Source organism: Hyla sarda, chromosome 11 (assembly GCF_029499605.1).
Source record: "Hyla sarda isolate aHylSar1 chromosome 11, aHylSar1.hap1, whole genome shotgun sequence".
Classification (NCBI taxonomy): Eukaryota; Metazoa; Chordata; class Amphibia; order Anura; family Hylidae; genus Hyla; species Hyla sarda.
The window spans coordinates 33,763,874-33,783,246 of NC_079199.1; the positions used below are offsets into that span (position 1 = coordinate 33,763,874).

At 42.6% G+C, this 19,373-nt stretch overlaps 1 protein-coding gene across 2 annotated transcripts in view; it reads right to left on the minus strand.

Moving 5' to 3' along the window:
• Positions 1-19,373, minus strand: part of CAPN3 (calpain 3) — a 98,674-nt gene that overhangs the window by 17,311 nt on the left and 61,990 nt on the right. For both annotated transcript variants that reach the window (XM_056546786.1, XM_056546785.1), the window contains 3 exons: positions 10,228-10,341; positions 2,286-2,360; positions 1,282-1,339 (listed from right to left, as the gene is read on the minus strand). In XM_056546786.1, the coding sequence (XP_056402761.1) occupies positions 1,282-1,339; positions 2,286-2,360; positions 10,228-10,341 (247 nt within the window). The remainder of the gene's footprint in view (positions 1-1,281; positions 1,340-2,285; positions 2,361-10,227; positions 10,342-19,373) is intronic.

Here is a 19,373-nt window from a genome sequence, read left to right on the forward strand (position 1 = left end):
GGTACACTGGTATTTACACAAATGACAACTGAACTTTATAGGTGGTAATAGATGAGATGGAAGCCTTGATTTACCTTTTGAGGTACAGTATAATACATGCTAAGCCCTACCCCATTTCCTGTAGTTTCTCTGGGAGAGATTTATCAAAACTAGTGCAGAGGAAAAGTTGCCCATGGCAACCAATAAGATTGTCTCTTTCATTTTTAACAAGAAGCCATCTGATTGGTTGCTATGGGCAACTGGTCCACTTTTCCTTTGCACTGGTTTTGATAAATCTCCCCCTCCATTTCTAGAGCAGTGGACAGCAGATTGCAGAGAAGTGATACCCTCAGTTTTTTCGTGTGACAAGTAATTTTTTGTCAAATAAATTGATTTACAAATATCTTAGGAATCAAATAGGCTATTACATGGGGAGAAGTTGTTTGAAACAAGAGTGCCCATTTGATGAATTTTCCTCTTAACAAATAATGCCAGTAACATTGATTGGGAGGGAAAATAAATATGCATGTATCCATCCAGTTGCTCCCAGTCAAGCAGGAAGTGCGCGTCCCATGCACAGTGATGGTACTGCAGCATTTCTGCTGGGGACTCTGTAGCAGCAGCAATACTGAACCTGGAGTGACTGAAAGTTTTTTTTTTTTTTTTTTCCCCTCTATCCCTGTAAATCATTTTAAAGCTAATCTGAACAGTAGGCTATGAATAAGGACAATCCCACTCTCATTAGCCAAAATGGCATGAATCCACTGTAGTGAAGGCATATGACCCCACCCCCCATACATACACCTTTTTGTACCCTCCTTATAGTAATAAACAGGCTGCTGTGTATGCAGATACATAAACGTGTGCGGTCATTTACTGCTGATAGGCTTGCAAGGAGGTGGGGAAGCAATCATAAATTCACCAGATTCATGTATGTTCTTTAATCTGTTCCATCTGATCCTTACTATTTGTTTTCTGCCATTTTGGCTTCTAGCAGAGCAGACCTGCCCCCCATACGATGTTCACATGTACAGTATCCTGTGCAGGGTTTGAAGCTGCAGAGTTCAATGTTACTAAATGACTGAATTCCGCATCAAATCTGCCGCTTTGAATCCTGCACCTCAAATCTGCGCAGGATACTGTACGTGTGAATACACCCTAAAAAAGTTTTTTTTGTAAGCCTTTTTTTTTTTGCAGACAGTGTTCCAATGATATCTAGTTCTCCCTAGATGTGGCATTCGCTCTGATATTGTTTTCACACATCCTCAGATCTGAGCTGAATGCAATGAAACAGTCACTTACGTTTCTCAACAGCTTTGTTCAACACAGACTGCAGCTCATCGGCACTGATCTCCATATCCTAAAACAGAAGCAAATGTTAGTAAGTGCCAAATGCTCTCTTAAGGTCTATTCACACCTATATTATTCTCTACAGATTTGATGCACAGGATTTCAAGCTGTGTTCAGTCATTCAGTTTACATTGAAATCTGAAATCTGCAGCAGAAAATCCTGCGCATCAAATCTGCGCACAATACTGTATGTGTGAATAGACCATTAGAGGGTTAATCTTGCCAAGTATAGCACTAGGTAGAGGGATTAACCAAATGTATTCCGTTTGTTTCTAATCGGACGCCTCACAATTCAGTTTACAGAATCCTTCAAATTAACTTAAAGGAGAACTCAAGCAAAAATTAACGTATCCACTATCCATATGCTAGGGGAATAAGCAGCTGATCGTGGGGGGGTCCGATCCTGTGACCTCTGGGACAGGACCCATCTGTCAGTGTGGAGTGGGTGTCATCTACCATTTATTTCTATGGGTGCGCTGGTGATGCCCGAGTGCTGGACTTGGGTATTTTCGGCACTCCCATAGAAATGAATAAAGCGAGTGCAGTCTGCAGCATGCGCTTCTCACTGAGAGCTGGGTCCCGTTGTGGAGACAGTGGGGGGGGGGGGGGGGGGGTCCCAACGCTCGGACTCCCTGCGATCAGCTACTTATCCCCAATCCTGTTGCTAGGGGAATAAGTAAATTTTTGCTGGAGTTCTCCTTTATTTATAGAAGCCCCTTCTGCTGTGAGTGCTACATAGGGGCTGCAGACATGTCATGGGGGGGGGGGGGGGGGGGGGGTCTGCGATGACTAGGGGATGTGGATAGTACATAGTGGGCTCCAATAACTAAGAAGGGGGATAGTGCATAGTGGGCTGTAACTTTATTAAACCCCATACTTCATGTGTATAGATCTTTGATGTGTTCTGGATTTTAATTTTTGTATGCCTTACTTCATATTAAAAAGCAAATACTCACATCCCCTGCAATCTGCTGAAATATATTCCTGAAATGCTTTTCCTCTTCAGTCTCTTTATCATTGTTACTAGAGCGCTACAATAAAAAACAGAAAAGACATTAATTCTAAGCTTCACATGTTAAGTAAGCTTTGTTCCCCATTCACACAGGAACTTTCTAAGTGCTTATCCTGTAGCATTGATGACTTTACACATTACATTTTCCCCCCACTGTGGACGCAATATGTTGCATTATATATTATATATGTAGCATCATTTTATTCTATATCTTGAATTGGTGAAACACTCTTAATACTTTGTACATGGCACATTTTGATGTCTGCAATAGTGATTACTAACAAGTTAACAAAATGGATACTATACAGTGATCCCTCAACTTACAATGGCCTCAACATACAATAGTTTCAACATACAATGGTCTTTTCTGGACCATCGTAAGTTGAAACCAGACTCAACATACAATGTACAGACAGTCCAGATCTGTGAATTGTGTCAATGGCTGGAAGAACCGACCAATCAGAATGGGCATTCACTGGTAAAACCCATGTATTACTGAAGTGCATGCACTGACTGGTGTCTGGTTGCGCCCCCTACAGTACAGGGAGGTACTACATGTTCTGTACTCTTTACCTGTATTACTGAAGTGTATGCACTGACTGGTATCTGGTAGCGCCCCCTACAGTACAGGGAGGTATTACATGTTCTGTACTCTTTACCTGTGTTACCAGGGTTAGCTGCTCCTTTGGACACCAGGTGAGGGCGACTCCATTACTTTTTTAGGACATTGTGTACTGTACAGGACCCCAGAACAAGCTCCTGTCCTCTACATAGACCAGTGTTTCCCAAGCAGGGTGCCCCCAGCTGTTGCAAAACTACAATTCCCAGCATGCCCGGACAGCCAATGGCTGTCCGGGCATGCTGGGAGTTGTAGTTTTGCAACAGCTGGAGGCTCCCTGCTTGGTAAACACTGACATAGACAGTGATTACAGCTCCCAGCAGATATTTTTATATGCACTTTTATATGTAAGGATTTGCTTCATCTGTATTAGTTATCTACTTATTTTTCTTTAATCCTCACTTTTTCCTATTTTTTGGATGACATTTTGGTGCCTTTAGAACCAATTACCAGCTTTCCATAGAGTTATGGTCTCAACATACAATGGTTTCAACATACAATGGTCGTCCTGGAACCAATTAATATTGTAACTTGAGGGACCACTGTATTATGTTTTTCCCTCCTTTCTTGTCTATGCTTGGTATTATTACATATCCATCTTTAACTGAATAAGTCTGAGTTGCATTACCAGGCTGCGCCCCTGAACAATAGGGGACCCTGCTTCTGGTGGTGGTAAAAAAATAAACACACAGATCCTTGTTTCTGTTCCTGCTAACTCTTTCAGACAGAAGTATTTTGTATCAGTATTTGTAAGGCAAAGCTAGAAGCGAGTTGTAGATACAGTAGTACCACTCTTACTATTGGCAAGCCTACCAACCAAGGCCGGTGGAGTGGAAAGAAGCCACAGGGAACTGCCCTGGCAACTTGTGGTTTGGGCAGCATGGAACTAATGACAGGTTCCCTTTAAAGGACACAACCAGACACATTATGAGGCTACAGTCTGTATGTCATTTGGTTAACATAGAACTGTCATTTTGGCTATGCAGGGTCAAAGGTGACAAAGCACATAAATAGTGTGTGCAAAAATGATTTCTAATACGGAAATCCATTCCGGCAGTAAACAGTAAGGGGAATAATGTATCAATCTAGCTTTGGCTTATTGATGTGTCAACTAAAGTACAATGTCTTGGTATACCATCTCTTCTGAGTTGTGTTTTTCTCCCAAACATTTATTTGTAAACACGAAGGATCCTCAAAAAAAGCTAGACATGTATATTCTTTATGTGGAGTCTGCACAGCGATGCATTGCCATCTATGAGACAGCACATTTTTGAGTTGTCCTAGCTAGAGATGAGCGAATTTACAGTAAATTCGATTCGTCACGAACTTCTCGGCTCGGCAGTTGATAACTTATCCTGCATAAATGAGTTCAGCTTTCAGGTGCTCCCGTTGGCTGGAAAAGGTGGATACAGTCCTAGGAGAATCTTTCCTAGGACTGTATCCACCTTTTCCAGCCCACCGGAGCACCTGAAGGCTGAACTAATTTATGCAGGAAAAGTCATCAACTGCCGAGCCGAGAAGTTCGTGACAAATCGAATTTACTGTAAATTCGCTCATCTCTAGTCCTAGCGTTGAAGCAATGTCCACATGGAAATTTTCAGCGCGTACATTGCCCATGTAATCATAGCCTTATATCTCCCAGAACAATAAGGTCAGGCTATTAAAATCCTATATCATCCACAATAGTTACCATTACCGCACACTTGTAAAATAGTAGTAGACAAAAGTCATTGATAGACGGGCTCTACGGGACCCCACAGCACTATAATCCAACACGATTATCAAGGCATATAATCCGTAGTCAGGTAAAATATATAGAAATAATCTTCTGACACCAATAACTGATTTGTTTCTGATATTTTCCGATTTATTCACATGATTCACATTTTCATAGTATAAGATGTAAGTAATTCCATATTGCAAGATGGACAAGCACATACCTCAGTCAGATGGAACGTAGCGCGGCAGGTTTGTACCAGTGTCTCTTTCCATCTGACTGAGGTATGTGCTTTATCCATCTTGCAATATGGAATTACTTAAATCTTACACTATGAAAATGTGAATCATGAAGTTTGAAGAATAAATCAGAAAATATCAGAAACAAATCAGTTATTGGTGTCAGAAGATTATTTCTATATATTTTACCTGACTACGGATTATATGCCTTGATAATTGTGTTGGATTACAGGTTATTAACATCAATTTACCCAACCTACTCTCCGCTGACATCTGTTGGTGAAAGTCAGGAGACCGCCATACACCTTAGACTAAAGAAGGCACATTTCCCTGGAGGGAGGTTGAAGTGGATCGGAAAACAGAGCGTAAATTATTGCTTTTGCCCCTTTTCTAGGTGATATGTCATAGGGATCGACCGATTATAGGTTTGGCCAATATTATCGGCCGATATTCACGATTCTGGACATTATCGGTATTGGCAATTACCTTCAAACTGTTCTCCTCCAGTTATTGTATAACTACAACTCCCAACACACCCTTCGGCTGTCAGTGCATGCTCAGAGTTGTAGTTTTGCAACAACTGGAGGCACACTGGTTGGGAAACATTGTCTGTTTCCTAACTCAGTGTTTCCCAACCTGTGTGCCTCCAGCTGTTGCAAAACTTTAACTCCCAGCATGCACTGACAGACCATGCATGCTGGGAGTTGTAGTTTTGCAACAGCTGGAGGCACATGGGTTGGGAAACACTGAGTTAAGTAACAAACTCTGTGTTTTGCTACCAGTGTGCCTCCAGCTGTTGCATAACTACAACCCCAAGCATGCATGGACAGCCAAAGTGCATGCTGGAAGTTGTAGTAGTATGCCTCCAGCTGTTGCATAACTACAAGTCCCAGCATGCCCTTCTGCTGTCACTGCAAGCTGAGAGTTGTAGTTTTTGCAACAGCTGGAGGCACACTGGTTTGCAAAACACTGAGTTAAGTAACAAACTCTGTGTTTTGCAACCAGTGTGCCACCAGCTGTAGCATAACTACAACCCCCAGCATGCACGGACCGTCAAAGGGCATACTGGGAGTTGTAGTTTTGTAACAGCTGGAGTTTTGAACCCCCCCCAAATTTGAATGTACAGGGTCCATTCTCACTGGCAGGGATTTACAGTGAGTTTCTCACTGCAAGTTTGAGATGCAGCAAATTTTTCTGTTGGAGCTCAAACTTCCAGCGGGAACCTCGCTGTAAACCCCCACCCGTGTGAGTGTACCCTAAAAACACTACACCTACACAAAATTAAGGGTTAAACACTACATATACCCCATACACAGTTACCCCCTCCTCATGCCCCCCAATAAAAATGAAAAACTTCTTGAACAGCAGTGTTTCCAAAATGGAGCCTCCAGTTGCTGCAAAACAACAACTCCCAGTATTGCCGGACAGCCATTGACTGTCCTGGCATGCTGGGAGTTTTGCAACAGCTGGAGGCATCCTGTTTGGGAAACACTGGCGTAGGGCAAGTCTAATTCTTGCATTCGGGTCTGTCCCTATGCAAATTCCCAATTTAGGCCTCAAATGCGCATGGTGCTCTCTCACTTCGGAGCCCTGTTGTATTTCAAGGAAACAGTTTAGGGCCACATATGGGGTATCTCTGTACTCAGGAGAAATTGCCTAACAAATTTTGGGGGGCTTTTTCCTCCTTTTACCCCTTATGAAAAGGTAAAGTTGGGGTCTTCTCCAGCATGTTATTGTAAAAAAATATTTTTTTTTACACTAACATGCTGGTGTTGCCCCCATTTTCACAAGAGGTAAAAGGGAAAAAAAGACCAAAAAGAACGCAATTTCTCCTGAGTACGGAAGTACCCCATATGTTGACATAAAATGCTCTGCGGGCACACAACAAGGCTCAGGAGTGAGAGCACCATGTACATTTAAGGTGATTTGCACAGGGGTGGCTGATCCTTACAGCGGTTCTGACATAAACACAAAAAAAAAAAAAAAAAAAACACCCACATGTGATCCCATTTTGGAAACTACACCCCTTATGGAACGTACCATGGGGTATAGTGAGCCTTAACACCCCACAGATGTTTGTAGAATTTTCGTTAAAGTTGGACGTGAAAATGAAAATTTTTTATTTTTTCACTAAAATGCTGGTGTTATCCCAAATTTTTCATTTTCACAAGAGGTAAGAATAAAAAGCCCCCCAAAATTTGTAACACCATTTCTTCTGAGTATATAAATACCCCATATGTGGACGTAAAGTGCTCTGCTGGCGCACTACAATGGAGAGAGAATGTGTCTGGAATTGAAGGCCCACATGCGTTTACAAAGCCCCCATAGTGCCAGAACAATGGACCCCCCACATGTGACCCCATTTTGGAATCTACACCCCTCACGGAACATAATAAGGGGTACACCTGACAGGTGTCTGACAGATTTTTGTAACAGTGGTCCGTGAAAATGAAAAATGGTTTGGAATTGGAATTTGGAAAATTAGATCATGAACTTTTAGCTGCTTTCACCATTTGAGGGAACTGCGTGTTTTTAGTGACAGGAAATGTCTTTCCGACTCTTCAGGGTTGTGATTCTAGATTCCCAAAACCTTTGATTGGGAAGCTGCTTCACAGTTGCTGACATGAGACCCAACATCTTCATCAATACTCTGATGGTAGTCTGTTGTGGTACCAACAGTAATCTTGCATCCTTTGTGAGAATGTCTTCAAGAGCCAGTTACCCAGATATGGAACAATATGGCTACAACTACCACTACAACCTTATAGGTTTCTGAGCAGAGAATATCCCAGAGGAGGAAGTGCAGTGAATTGTCGATGGCTGACAGCACCTCTTAAATGTACAGCAATCCTCAAAAGATGCCTATTTGCTTGTCTGTTTGTCCACATGTTAAGTTTTTATGTCCAGCAGGACCATGTCGTCAGGATGTTTACTTCAGACTGAATGGTCTTCAAATGGAACCTCTTTCTTCCTATGTGGTCTATAATCTCTCTCCAGTCTTCTGATGTTTTCAGAACAAGGAACACCAAATCCTTGTTCTGCAGTCGGAACCTCTTCTAAGGCTGTCTTTTGAAAATATTCCAGAAAACATTTCTCTAACACTCTTTGCTTCTCTGGAGACAGAAGGCTTGTATGTAGAAACCTTCCAGTAGGGAACTTAAAGAAGTCTATCAAATAACAAAAATCTGAGATTAGGATACTTCACACTCAATGGTCCTGAATGCAAGCAAGAGCTATACGGAGACTGGACTGGAGACCAGATAACAGTCCAGACTGAGGAGATCTTGGGTCACAACCCTGACTTGTCCTTGGTGCAACAGAAACTCTAAGCTCCTCTTCTTTGGGCACCCTCCAGGGCCTTTTCTGAGTAAAACTCTGGGAAGAGCTTTCTCTTCTGATCTGCCTGCTTTTGCCATGAAATGACTGGAGAAGAGATTGAGCTTACCCAGCTCAAACAAAAGCCCACCCAAATTTTAGTTTGAGACATTATCCACTACCCAGGGTTTTGAGCCAAAGAAGACTTTTGCCAGCCGAAGACAAAGCCATAACTTACAAACATAGAATGTGTTGGCAGATAAGAACCATTCGGCCCATCTAGTCTTCCCAATATTCTGAATACTATAAATAGACCCTGGCCCTATCTTATATAAAGGATAGCCTTATACCTGTCCCATGCATCCTTATAATCCTTCACTGTATTTGCAGCGACCACTTCTGCAGGAAGGCTATTCCATGCATCCACTACTCTCTCAGTAAAGTAATACTTCCTGATATTACTGCAGAAATCTTTCCCCTCTAATTTAAAACTATGTCCTCTTGTGGTAGTTTTTCGTATTTTAAATATGCTCTCCTTCTTTATGGTGTTGATTCCCTTTATGTATGTAAAAGTTTCTATCATGTCCCCTCTGTCTAGTCTTTCTTCCAAGCTTTAGACAAGAGCTTCAGAAGTTGTGGGGCTGCATCGCAGAGAAAATTGGTTGGGAGACGGAGACACTTTTGATTGAGGACAAGATATCATCCCAAGGGACTCTGGAGTCAATGCCCCACTGGATTTGTTGAATATATATATGGAGAGAGGGAGAGAGACAGAGAGAGAGAGAGAGAGAGACATATATGTATAAAGACCAACAGTCCATAGGACAGAAGAACACACTAGTGTAGGGTTCTTGTCTCTAATATAGGGGAGAGAGCTCATTAAATAATTATCACATTTTTTAAAATTCCATCAGTCCAACCAGTACTCAAGGGCAGTAATACCCCATCATTGTGCTGCCGGTTAGGACCTTAGGGAAAATACTGATACATATGCATTTGTTTTTAACTTGTTTTTCTATATTCTATTCTAGGTACTTGATTATGGGGGCGGCCATTGTTAGGAGCATTTAGAGACATAATTATGCTTTATCTGGTAAATTATAGAAAGAAAAAAGAAAAAACAGCCCACCAAAATTCTACAAAATATGTTTAACAAAAAACGTTAAGCAAAAGCTTAATTACTAACACAACCCCTTAAAACAAAGCGAGACCCGGTGCGATCAATCCCTCAGCCCCTGTACTACAACCCCCTTCATGGAACAGAGTCTGTTCCATGATGGGGGTTGTAGAACAAACACTAATGTAGCCTCCCCAGCTGTCTGCAGACTCCCGCAGTCGGGGAATTACTACTCCCATCATGGAAATAAGTCTGTTCCATGATGGAAGTAGTAGTAGTCCCGGCTGTGGGAGTCTGTAGGCAGAGGTGAACCATTAGCCTCACAGCCCTTGCTTTATTCAGTGAAACATCGGGGAGGCTAGCCATGTTTTAATACAGCAAGTGGTCATTGGTGGCAATACTAATGCAGTTAAGCACATCTATCTATTAGTGCACAATATACTAATGAATTAGCAGTAGTTAGGAGAGGTTATCCTCTCCCATAAGAATCCAGTGACTCCGCTGACAATTTTAAACTGTGTGTTTAAAAGGGTAGCTTTTAATATAGGAATTATTAAAGATAACAATTTTAGGGGGGTTCTAGTAAGGGTTTTCCCTGCAAGGGGGTTACCCCTTAAAGGTTGATACTAAGCTTAGTCTAAGCCTGATCTTTTCCATCTCTCTCTCTCACAGTCAACCTCAAGAAAACTTTATATGATAGGATGTTGTTCTCCATGTTTAGGTTGAAAGTATATGGAGGAACATACGGTAATACAGTATTGCACACTTACAGGTACATAGTTTTGTTATTGCACTACAACACATTATCACTAGAAAGTTCTTGAAATACAGTCTTGCCCAGCAATGGCACAACATTAGAATGATAGAAGGCACAATGACCTTATCTTTTTTCTCTTTTTGCTCCACTGTCTTTTTTTTCTTCTCTTCGTCAGACACTTCGTCCACACTCAACTCCTTATTGCTGTTTGCTCTGTCCGATACAAAGATGATAGGCTGGAAGAGGGAGGAGGAGAGGGGCGAGAGGGAAAGAGAGGGACCGGTTACAAAATAGAAACGGGTAATGTGCCTGACTCTAACCATTTTGTAACAGGGCACAAAATGTGTCATGAATCATAAAACAAAGGGGGAGATTTATCAAATTTGTCCAAACTGAAAGTTGCTGAGTTGCCAACAGCAACCAATCAGATCGCTTATTTCATTTTTGAAAAATGAAAGAAGCAATCTGATTGGTTACCATGGGCAACTGGTCAACTTTTCCTCTGGACAGGTTTGGATAAATTTCCCCCAAAGTATTTAGGAGGTGCTTTATTTTCCACTAAGCCAGTCTTCTATGAACAGCCAGTATGTGATGTAGAAGTCTCCATTAGCTGACTGTAGTACTTGAGTGGCAATGGAAAAGAAAACCCATTCCATAAGGTTCTGTGAGAGAACAATATCCATTGAGCTTATGCTAATGGGAGTAAGAACTAGAGCAGGGGCTTCCAATTATTATAGATATTTTTTTTCTGAAGCTTTTTAAACATTAAAGAGTTGACATCTACATAAAATATAACTTGCTGATCTTCAAAAAGAAGGAACACAGGGTAAAATTGTATGTAGTTGTATTTTATAAATTTCTAATTGCAAAAATGGCTGAAAATTTGCTACATGTGAACATACTCTTCTCCAGTAGGTTACTGCAGCCCAGCTCCCATTCACTTAAATGAGTTGCAGTAAGACAACTACACATCTGCTTCTGGCTCTGCTTTAGCTTTTTCTCTGGCAGAGAGCTTATTGGTGGTGCTGCTGGTTGTTGGTGCCACGCCAACCAGATACTGATTACCTATCCTGAGGACAGATCATCAAAAGAGTTTGCCTAGAAAACCCTTCTAATGGGATGTCCAGGAATAGAATTTAAAGATGATGTCCAATGAAAAAAATGTATGTGTAGGGGTCCGATTACTGGGACCACTCCTCCATCAACCCCTACCTCCGCAATCTCCCGCATGGGTCCCTGGCTCTGCTCTGCTAATGCCATTTTTGTATCCAGCACATCAGCTGGTGAAAACATGCCCCCTCCATTCATCTTTATGAAAGAGGTGTAGACCGACAAACACTGTGTCTCCACCTCTCCCATAGGGATGAATGGAGATAGTGTGTTTTGACCAGCTGACGTGCTGGGTGCAAAATGTCATTTTCTGAAGCAGACTCAGGGCTCCATATGGGAGATCGCGAGGGGTCCCATTGGTCTTACCCCCTGGGATCAGACACATATCCCCTATCCTGCAAAATAAATCACAAACTCCCCAGGTGAGTCCGGGATTCCAACTACACATAGACACAATTACCCCGAAGGCAAATGTCCGAGGTACAAAAATCCCTATTACCACTTAAAACTTAACTTTTATTGTGGGATAAGTAGTTTATTCTTATTTTTACTTCAACCACAATAAAAGTTACGATTTAGGGGAGTCTGGTGTTAAAGGGGTACTCCGGCCCTGAGATATCTTATCCTCTATCCAAAGGATAGGGGATAAGATGTCTGACCGCGGGGGTCCCACCTCTGGGGACCCCTGCAATCTTGTATTTGCCACCCACCTGTTTGAGCTGCACGCCACGGTGCCAGCTCACAAACAGCCGGGTGGCGACCACGGGGCCGGAGTATCGTGACATCACGACTCCGCCCCCGTGTGACGTCAGCCCCCGCCCCCGCTATGCAAGTCTATGGGAGGGGGCATGATGGCCATCACGCCCCCTCCCATAGACTTGCATAGCGGGGGGAAGGGGGTGACTTCACACGGGGGCAGAGTCGTGATGTCACGATACTCTGGCCCCGTGGTCGCCACCCGGCTGTTTGTGAGCTGGCACCGCAGCGTGCAGCTCAAACAGGTGGGTGGCAAATACAAGATTGCAGGGGTCCCCAGCGGCGGGACCCTCGTGGTGGGACACCTTATCCCCTATCCTTTGGACAGGGAATAGGATGCCTCAGGGCCAGAGTACCCCTTTAATAGGGATTTTTGTACCTTGGGCATTTGCCTTCGGGGTAATTGTGTCTATCCTGCACAAAGGGGATGAATTTTGTTTCGCTGGACATCTTCTTTAAACTTAGCTGGGGTGAAATTCCAGATATAACCCATACAAAGGTACAGAGCTGTTTCTGAAACAAAGCAGTTATGGTTTGTTTTTGTAACTCCTAGAGAACCCCTTTAAGCACCCTATTCTAGTAAAAGACAGAAGAGGAAACTGCGGAGCTTTAATCTTGACTTCAGATGTGAATTGATTGGAGAACATGATATAACGAAAAACTGACTGGGCTGGGAGCATAACTTTATTTATAACTAGAAGCAATATTTCTAGAGGTTGCATCCAATAGGGCATTGTTTTGTCTTTGAGTGCAGCATTACAGATTTGTAATAATGCATATGGCGTACGCCCCAAGTCAGATTTCTCTTGCATGGTAGTGAGTGTCTCTAAGGGTAAGTTCACACTGCGAAATCTTAACTCTGTGGCCGCCGCTGGAATACTTTCGGTGGTAGGATTGCGAGGAATTGTCTGCCGCTGAAATTCCTCAGTATGAACGGGTCTTGCAGAAGGAATTCACGGAATTCGCAGAATTCAGTGGAAATTATGCAATGTGAACATACCCTTAAAGGGGTACTCCGGTGAAAACCTTTTTTCTTTTAAATCAACTGGTGGCAGAAAGTTAAACATATTTGTAAATTACTTCTATAAAAAAATCTTAATCCTTCCTGTACTTATTAGCTGCTGAATACTACAGAGGAAATTCTTTTCTTTTTGGAATGCTCTCTGATGACATCACGAGCACAGTTCTCTCTGCTGACGTTATTATAATAATAATAATAAAGCTTTATTTATTGTTGTCCTTAGTGGGATTTGAACCCAAGTCCCCAGCACTGCAAGGCAGCAGTGCTAACCACTAAGCCACCATGCTGCCCTTAGCACACATCTGCTATGCACGGTTGCTAAAATGGACAGAGATTTCAGCAGAGAGCACTGTGCTCGTGATGTCATCAGTGTTCCAAAAAGAAAGGAATTTCCTCTGTAGCATTCAGCAGCTAATAAGTACTGGAAGGATTAAGATTTTTTTAATACAAGTAATTTACAAATATGTTTTACTTTCTGGCACCAGTTGATTTAAAAGAAAAAAGGTTTTCACCGGAGTACCCCTTCAATCATGAAACCTAATCATCCATCAGAATTAGGCATGGTATGTAGACAACATGCAGTTACATCACCCATCAGTGAATTCTGCCAATGAAAGGTCAATATTTCCATGGGACTATACATAAATAGTAAAGTTTGAACACTAAGGCTATGTTCATACTGAGGAATTTCCGAGCAGCACAAGCTGAATTCGTCGGCAATAGGACTGCGCGGACATTGCCGTCCCTATAGACCGCAATCTATTCTGTGCAGATTCCACCAAAAGAACAAGCACAATAATTCTTTCAGCAGCGGAATTTAAGTGTTAGAAAGCTCCGTCACTAATATTCTGTAGTGTGCACTGCGCTGCAGAATCGCATTGGCAGCATTGGGATTCTGCTGTATCGGAATTTCTGTATCAGATATCAAAATGGATTCACGCTCGAAAATCCCATAGTGTGAACCTAGCCTCATTGTGAACCATTAATATTTTATAATGTCATAATAATATATAAGAACACAGCAGTTTCATGGATGCAACTGAACAACCTACATGCAAAAGAGTAAAAGTGGGAGCATTCACATGAACAGGTCTGATTAAAAATGGATAAAGACACACCATTGCTGGGCAAGATCACATGCATTTGTTAAAGGAGTGTAAACAACATTTCCACTACATCACACTATAATGTATAGTAGTTTTTAATACATATAAAACATAAAAATACATACAAAAAATCCACAGAGGATAATTTAATTTTAATGTCCACAATACAATATTTTTTTATGGATATAATTTACTTATACTTTTAGTCCTCCTAGGGCAGTGGTCTTCAAACTGTGGCCCTCCAGATGTTGCAAAACTACAATTCCCAGCATGCCCGGACAGCCGTTGGCTGTCCGGGCATGCTGGGAGTTGTAGTTTTGCAACATCTGGAGGGCCACCGTTTGAAAACCGCTGTCCTAGGGAGCTTGTACAAGTAGCTTGATTACTCTCCTTCACCCTATCAGGGTGTATTAGAAATACTTAAATGGGGGGGCCTAGGAGTGTTCACTAGGCCTCGATCTGTCATCTTAACTGCTCAACACCCAGGTTTGTGTAACAGCAGGGCCAATCAGGTGACAGAGAAGGTCCACTCTATTTATCCCTCTAGATATCACAGTTAAAGGGGTAGTCCAGTGGTGAAAAACGTATCCCCTATCCTAAGGATAGGGGATAAGTTTGAGATCGCGGGGGGTCCGACTGCTGGGGCCCCCTGCGATCTCTCTGTACAGGGCCCCGGCCAGATAGCGGGTGTCGACCCCCGCACGAGGCGGCGGCCGACACGCCCCCTCAATACATCTCTATGGCAGAGCCGGAGATTGCCGAAGGCAGCGCTTCGGCTCTGCCATAGAGTTGTATTGAGGGGGCGTGTCGGCCGCCGCTTCGTGCGGAGGTCGACACGCCCCCTTCCCGCGGGCTCTCTGGGCTCCGTACAGGAGATCGCAGGGGGCCCCAGCGGTCGGACCCCCCGCAATCTCAAACTTATCCCCTATCCTTAAGGGGATAAGTTGTTCACCACTGAGTCACCACTGGACTACTCCTTTAATGGCAACGGAGTCATCTAGGTGGCTGGAATCACAGCTATCTCCATTCCTGGCCACTGATGACACTTGTCAGCTGCAATTAAAGGGATGTTCCAGTCATCAAAACATATCCCCTATCCACGGACTAGGGAATAAGTGTCATATGACTTTTTGATCGCTATTCATTCTGTTTTTTTGGAAGCCAGATTCACTTTTTTTTTCTTTTTATAGCGTTATTTGTGGGATAAGAAAAAATATAATTTTTTAATTTGGGTCATTACGGACATTGTGATATATGGTAATATATATATATATATATATATATATATATATATATATATATATGTTTCCTCCCTTAATCCCATAAGGGGACTTTAAGCAGCGATCTTCTGATTGCTCATGTAATACACGGCACTATTGTAATGCAGAATATTATGCCTTTCACCATAATGTGCTTTGCCAGAGCTATATACCGACACATACATAGCAGGCCTGGGGGCCTACAGAAGGCCCCTAGCTGCCATGTGACCCATTATTACCCGGTCATCCTTTCACAGAGCTCTGCAGATCCTATACATGGCACATTTCTAAAGGCGCTCTGCTCGCTGCTTCCAGGTATAGTGTGGAAGCAATACACGCGCATTGATGCTTCGGGCAGGCTGTGCTGACTGCGCAAGTGCAAGATCTCACAGCACCTATCGGTTAGGTGCTCCTGGGAAAATATATGAATGTTTATTAAGGAGACTTTCACCAGAGACCAGTGGGATGGGTGTAGCAGTGCACAAAGGGGCCAGGTAACGCCCCCAGTGCACCAAAGTGACTCATTTACATATTTGGAATATTAGGTATGCCTCTGAAACTGTGCAACAAAGAGCAAAATGAAAAAGACCCACAGTACACCCACAATATTGGCAAGTACTAGCAGGTTAGTGTGGAAGATGTTGTCCATTTCCCTTTAAGACTTGAACACGTTTAAAAAACAAACAAACAATCATGTTCAATGGCCGGACGTTCACTTTACAGTTAGCAAATTAATTTAGCTGAGTGACTCGGAGTAATGTGTCTGCTGACTACTGCCAAACCAGGCACTGTATTCATTGTACAAAGCTCATAAGTCTTACAGCCATCTGAAATGTAGTCACACAGAAACAATTCTATAAAGATCAGCGATCCATGAGCAGAATTCAGTCAGCTTTATTATAATGTCTGTGTGTATCTGTCTCTAATAGGTGCTACCCAAACATTTACCACAAGAGGTACGGATACAACATACACTAGTACATGTACAGTGACTTCCCTTAGGGATTGACTAGGAGTTAGACAGAACTTTATTGAGGGACATAACTAAAGAGTGTATTCCAAAATGACACTAGCAGTAAATAACAGTTGGTGAAAAGTTCACCAATTTACCCACCAGAATACTGGTCAGATGTAGATCAGAAAACACTGTAAGCTATAACATTAACCAAACATGTCATGATCCATCAAGGAAACCAAAATCAACCCAAGGGGGGCTCAATCAAATGCTCTAAAATAAGGGACAGGATAGGAGAGAATATCCCAAAGACCCTTATCTTTCCCTTAACCACGTGCCCCAGAATTCACTATTAAACTATTTCACTATTAAACCTGTGCTACCTATTTAACCCCTGCTGTAACCCCCATAATCCCCTACTAAGCCCACTTTTTACAGTCCTTGTTCCAGTGGCTATACACCTGTGGGTCTATAAACCATTTCTGAAAAATCTTTGAGGTGGAGTAGGGTACATTATCCTGCTGAAAAATGCCACCGCCATCACGGAAAACCATTGCCATAAATGGTGTGCAACAATATTAAAGAACTGTAGTACTTGCCAAAGTAGAATTCCATAGCATTTATTTAACAGGTCCTATGGAACTGGAGCAAGAAGCTCCATCTCCTAATGCAGAGTTTCATGAGGCGGTGGGAACGGGCGCTCAGTAAAGCTATGCCGTGCATGGTGCTGCACTATAGTCATTTTTCATTAAAGTTAAGACTGTGGAGGTACACTGGGTCAGTAGAACTCTTGGGTTGCTTCGAATTGATTATTGGCAGCAAATAATTTTGAAAGAGGTGTATAAAATACAGACCTGTCTTAGCTGGTGATATTGATCTCAGCCATAGCTAGGCTTTCTTTCATCCTGGGCAAAGGTTTAATACGCCCAGCTTTGTATCTAAATACCCTGACTAAAGAAAACATGGAAACATAGAATGTGTCGGCAGATAAGAACCATTCGGTCCATCTAGTCTGCCCAATATTCTAAATACTATCAATAGTCACTGGCCCTATAGTGGGGCAAAAAAGTATTTAGTCAGCCACCAATTGTGCAAGTTCTCCTACTTAAAAAGATGAGAGATGCCTGGAATTTCATCATAGGTATACCTCAACTATGAGAGACATAATGGGGGGAGGGGGAAAGAATACGGGAAATCACATTGTAGGATTTCTAATAAATTAATTGGTAAATTCCTCGGTAAAATAAGTATTTGGTCACCTACAAACAAGCAAGATTTCTGTCTCTCACAGACCTGTAACTTCTTCTTTAATAGTCTCCTCTGTCCTCCACTCGTTACCTGTATTAATGGCTCATGTTTGAACTAATTATCAGTATAAAAGACACCTGTCCAAAACCTCAAACAGTCACACTCCAATCTCCACTATAGCCAAGACCAAAGAGCTGTTGTAGGACACCAGAAACAAAATTGTGTATGGGTCATTGACCCATAACCTCTGAAGACATCACACCTGTGACGAAACATGTTAAGGGGGGGCTCTGTGAAGAGTTTTTAATCACAGCATCTGCACTGTTGTTAGCACACACTGCAGGTGTGCTATACAAGGATAGAAAGACAGTCCTGTCGGGCGTTAATATGTGTGAATATATTGGTGCATAGAGTGCTGGGCTTTTAAATTTACTTATAGCTCACAATTATTATTTATGAAGTAATAAAAGTTAAGTTTTAGGTCAAATTGCAGTGAGGGATAAAAAGTGGACTCTTTACTCAGTCCTTTTGGGCTGGGTTGCTGCTTCCTGTTATCAGTATAAAAGACACCTGTCCACAACCTCAAACAGTCACGCTCCAAACTCCACTATGGCCAAGACCAAAGAGCTGTCGAAGGACACCAGAAACAAAATTGTAGACCTGCACCAGGCTGGGAAGACTGGATCTGCAATAGGCAAGCAGCTTGGTGTGAAGAAATTAAAGGGGTATTCCAGGCAAAACTTTTTTTATATATCAACTGGCTCCGGAAAGTTAAACAGATTTGTAAATTACTTCTATTACAAAATCTTAATCCTTTCAGTACTTATGAGCTTCTGAAGTTAAGGTTGTTCTTTTCTGTCTAAGTAATCTCTTAGTGAATGACCTGCAGAGAGCTGGGACCAAAGTAACAAAAGCTACCATCAGTAACACACTACGCCTCCAGGGACTCAAATCATGCAGTGCCAGACGTGTCCCCCTGCTTAAGCCAGTACATGTCCGGGCCCGTCTGAAGTTTGCTAGAGATCGTTTGGAGGAGAAAGAATGCTGAGTTGCATCCAAAGAACACCATACCTGCTGTGAAGCATGGGGGTGGAAACATCATGCTTTGGGGCTGTTTTTCAGCAAAGGGACCAGGACGACTGATCCGTGTAAAGGAAATAATGAAGGGCCATGTATCGTGATACATGCTAAAATAAAATATGAATAAAAACATTAAAATATGATAGGGTACTTAAAAAAGATGTCCAGCAGAAAAAAATGTATCTCCCATCCGCAGGATAGGGGATAAGTGTCTGATCACAGGGTATCTGACCACTGGGACCCTCCGGGATCTCCCGTACTGGGTCCCAGCTCGGCCTGGCCTGGCTCTGCTCTGCTAATGCACGTTTCGTACCCATCACATCAGCTGGTCGAAACACGCCCCCTCCATTCATCTCTACGGGAGAGGCAGAGACATGAGAATGCTGTGTCTCCACCTCTCCCATAGGGATGAATAGAGAGGGCTTGTTTCGACCAGCTGATGTGATCGGTATACAACGTAATTTCCTTGAGCAGAGCCGAGGCCCCGTACGGGAGATCTTGGGGGGTGCCAGCGGTAAGACCCCCTGCGATCAGACATTTATCTCCTATCCTGCGGATGGGGGATACATTTTTTTCGCTGGACATCTTCTTTAACAGAAGAGGGAACATGTTTACAGTCCACATGTGGGAGTTATAGAGGGAGAAATTGTTGTTTATTTCATTGGATTGGACTATTAACAAAATGTATTAGCTATCCACAATACAGACAATAAATGTATGACTGTTGGGCCCC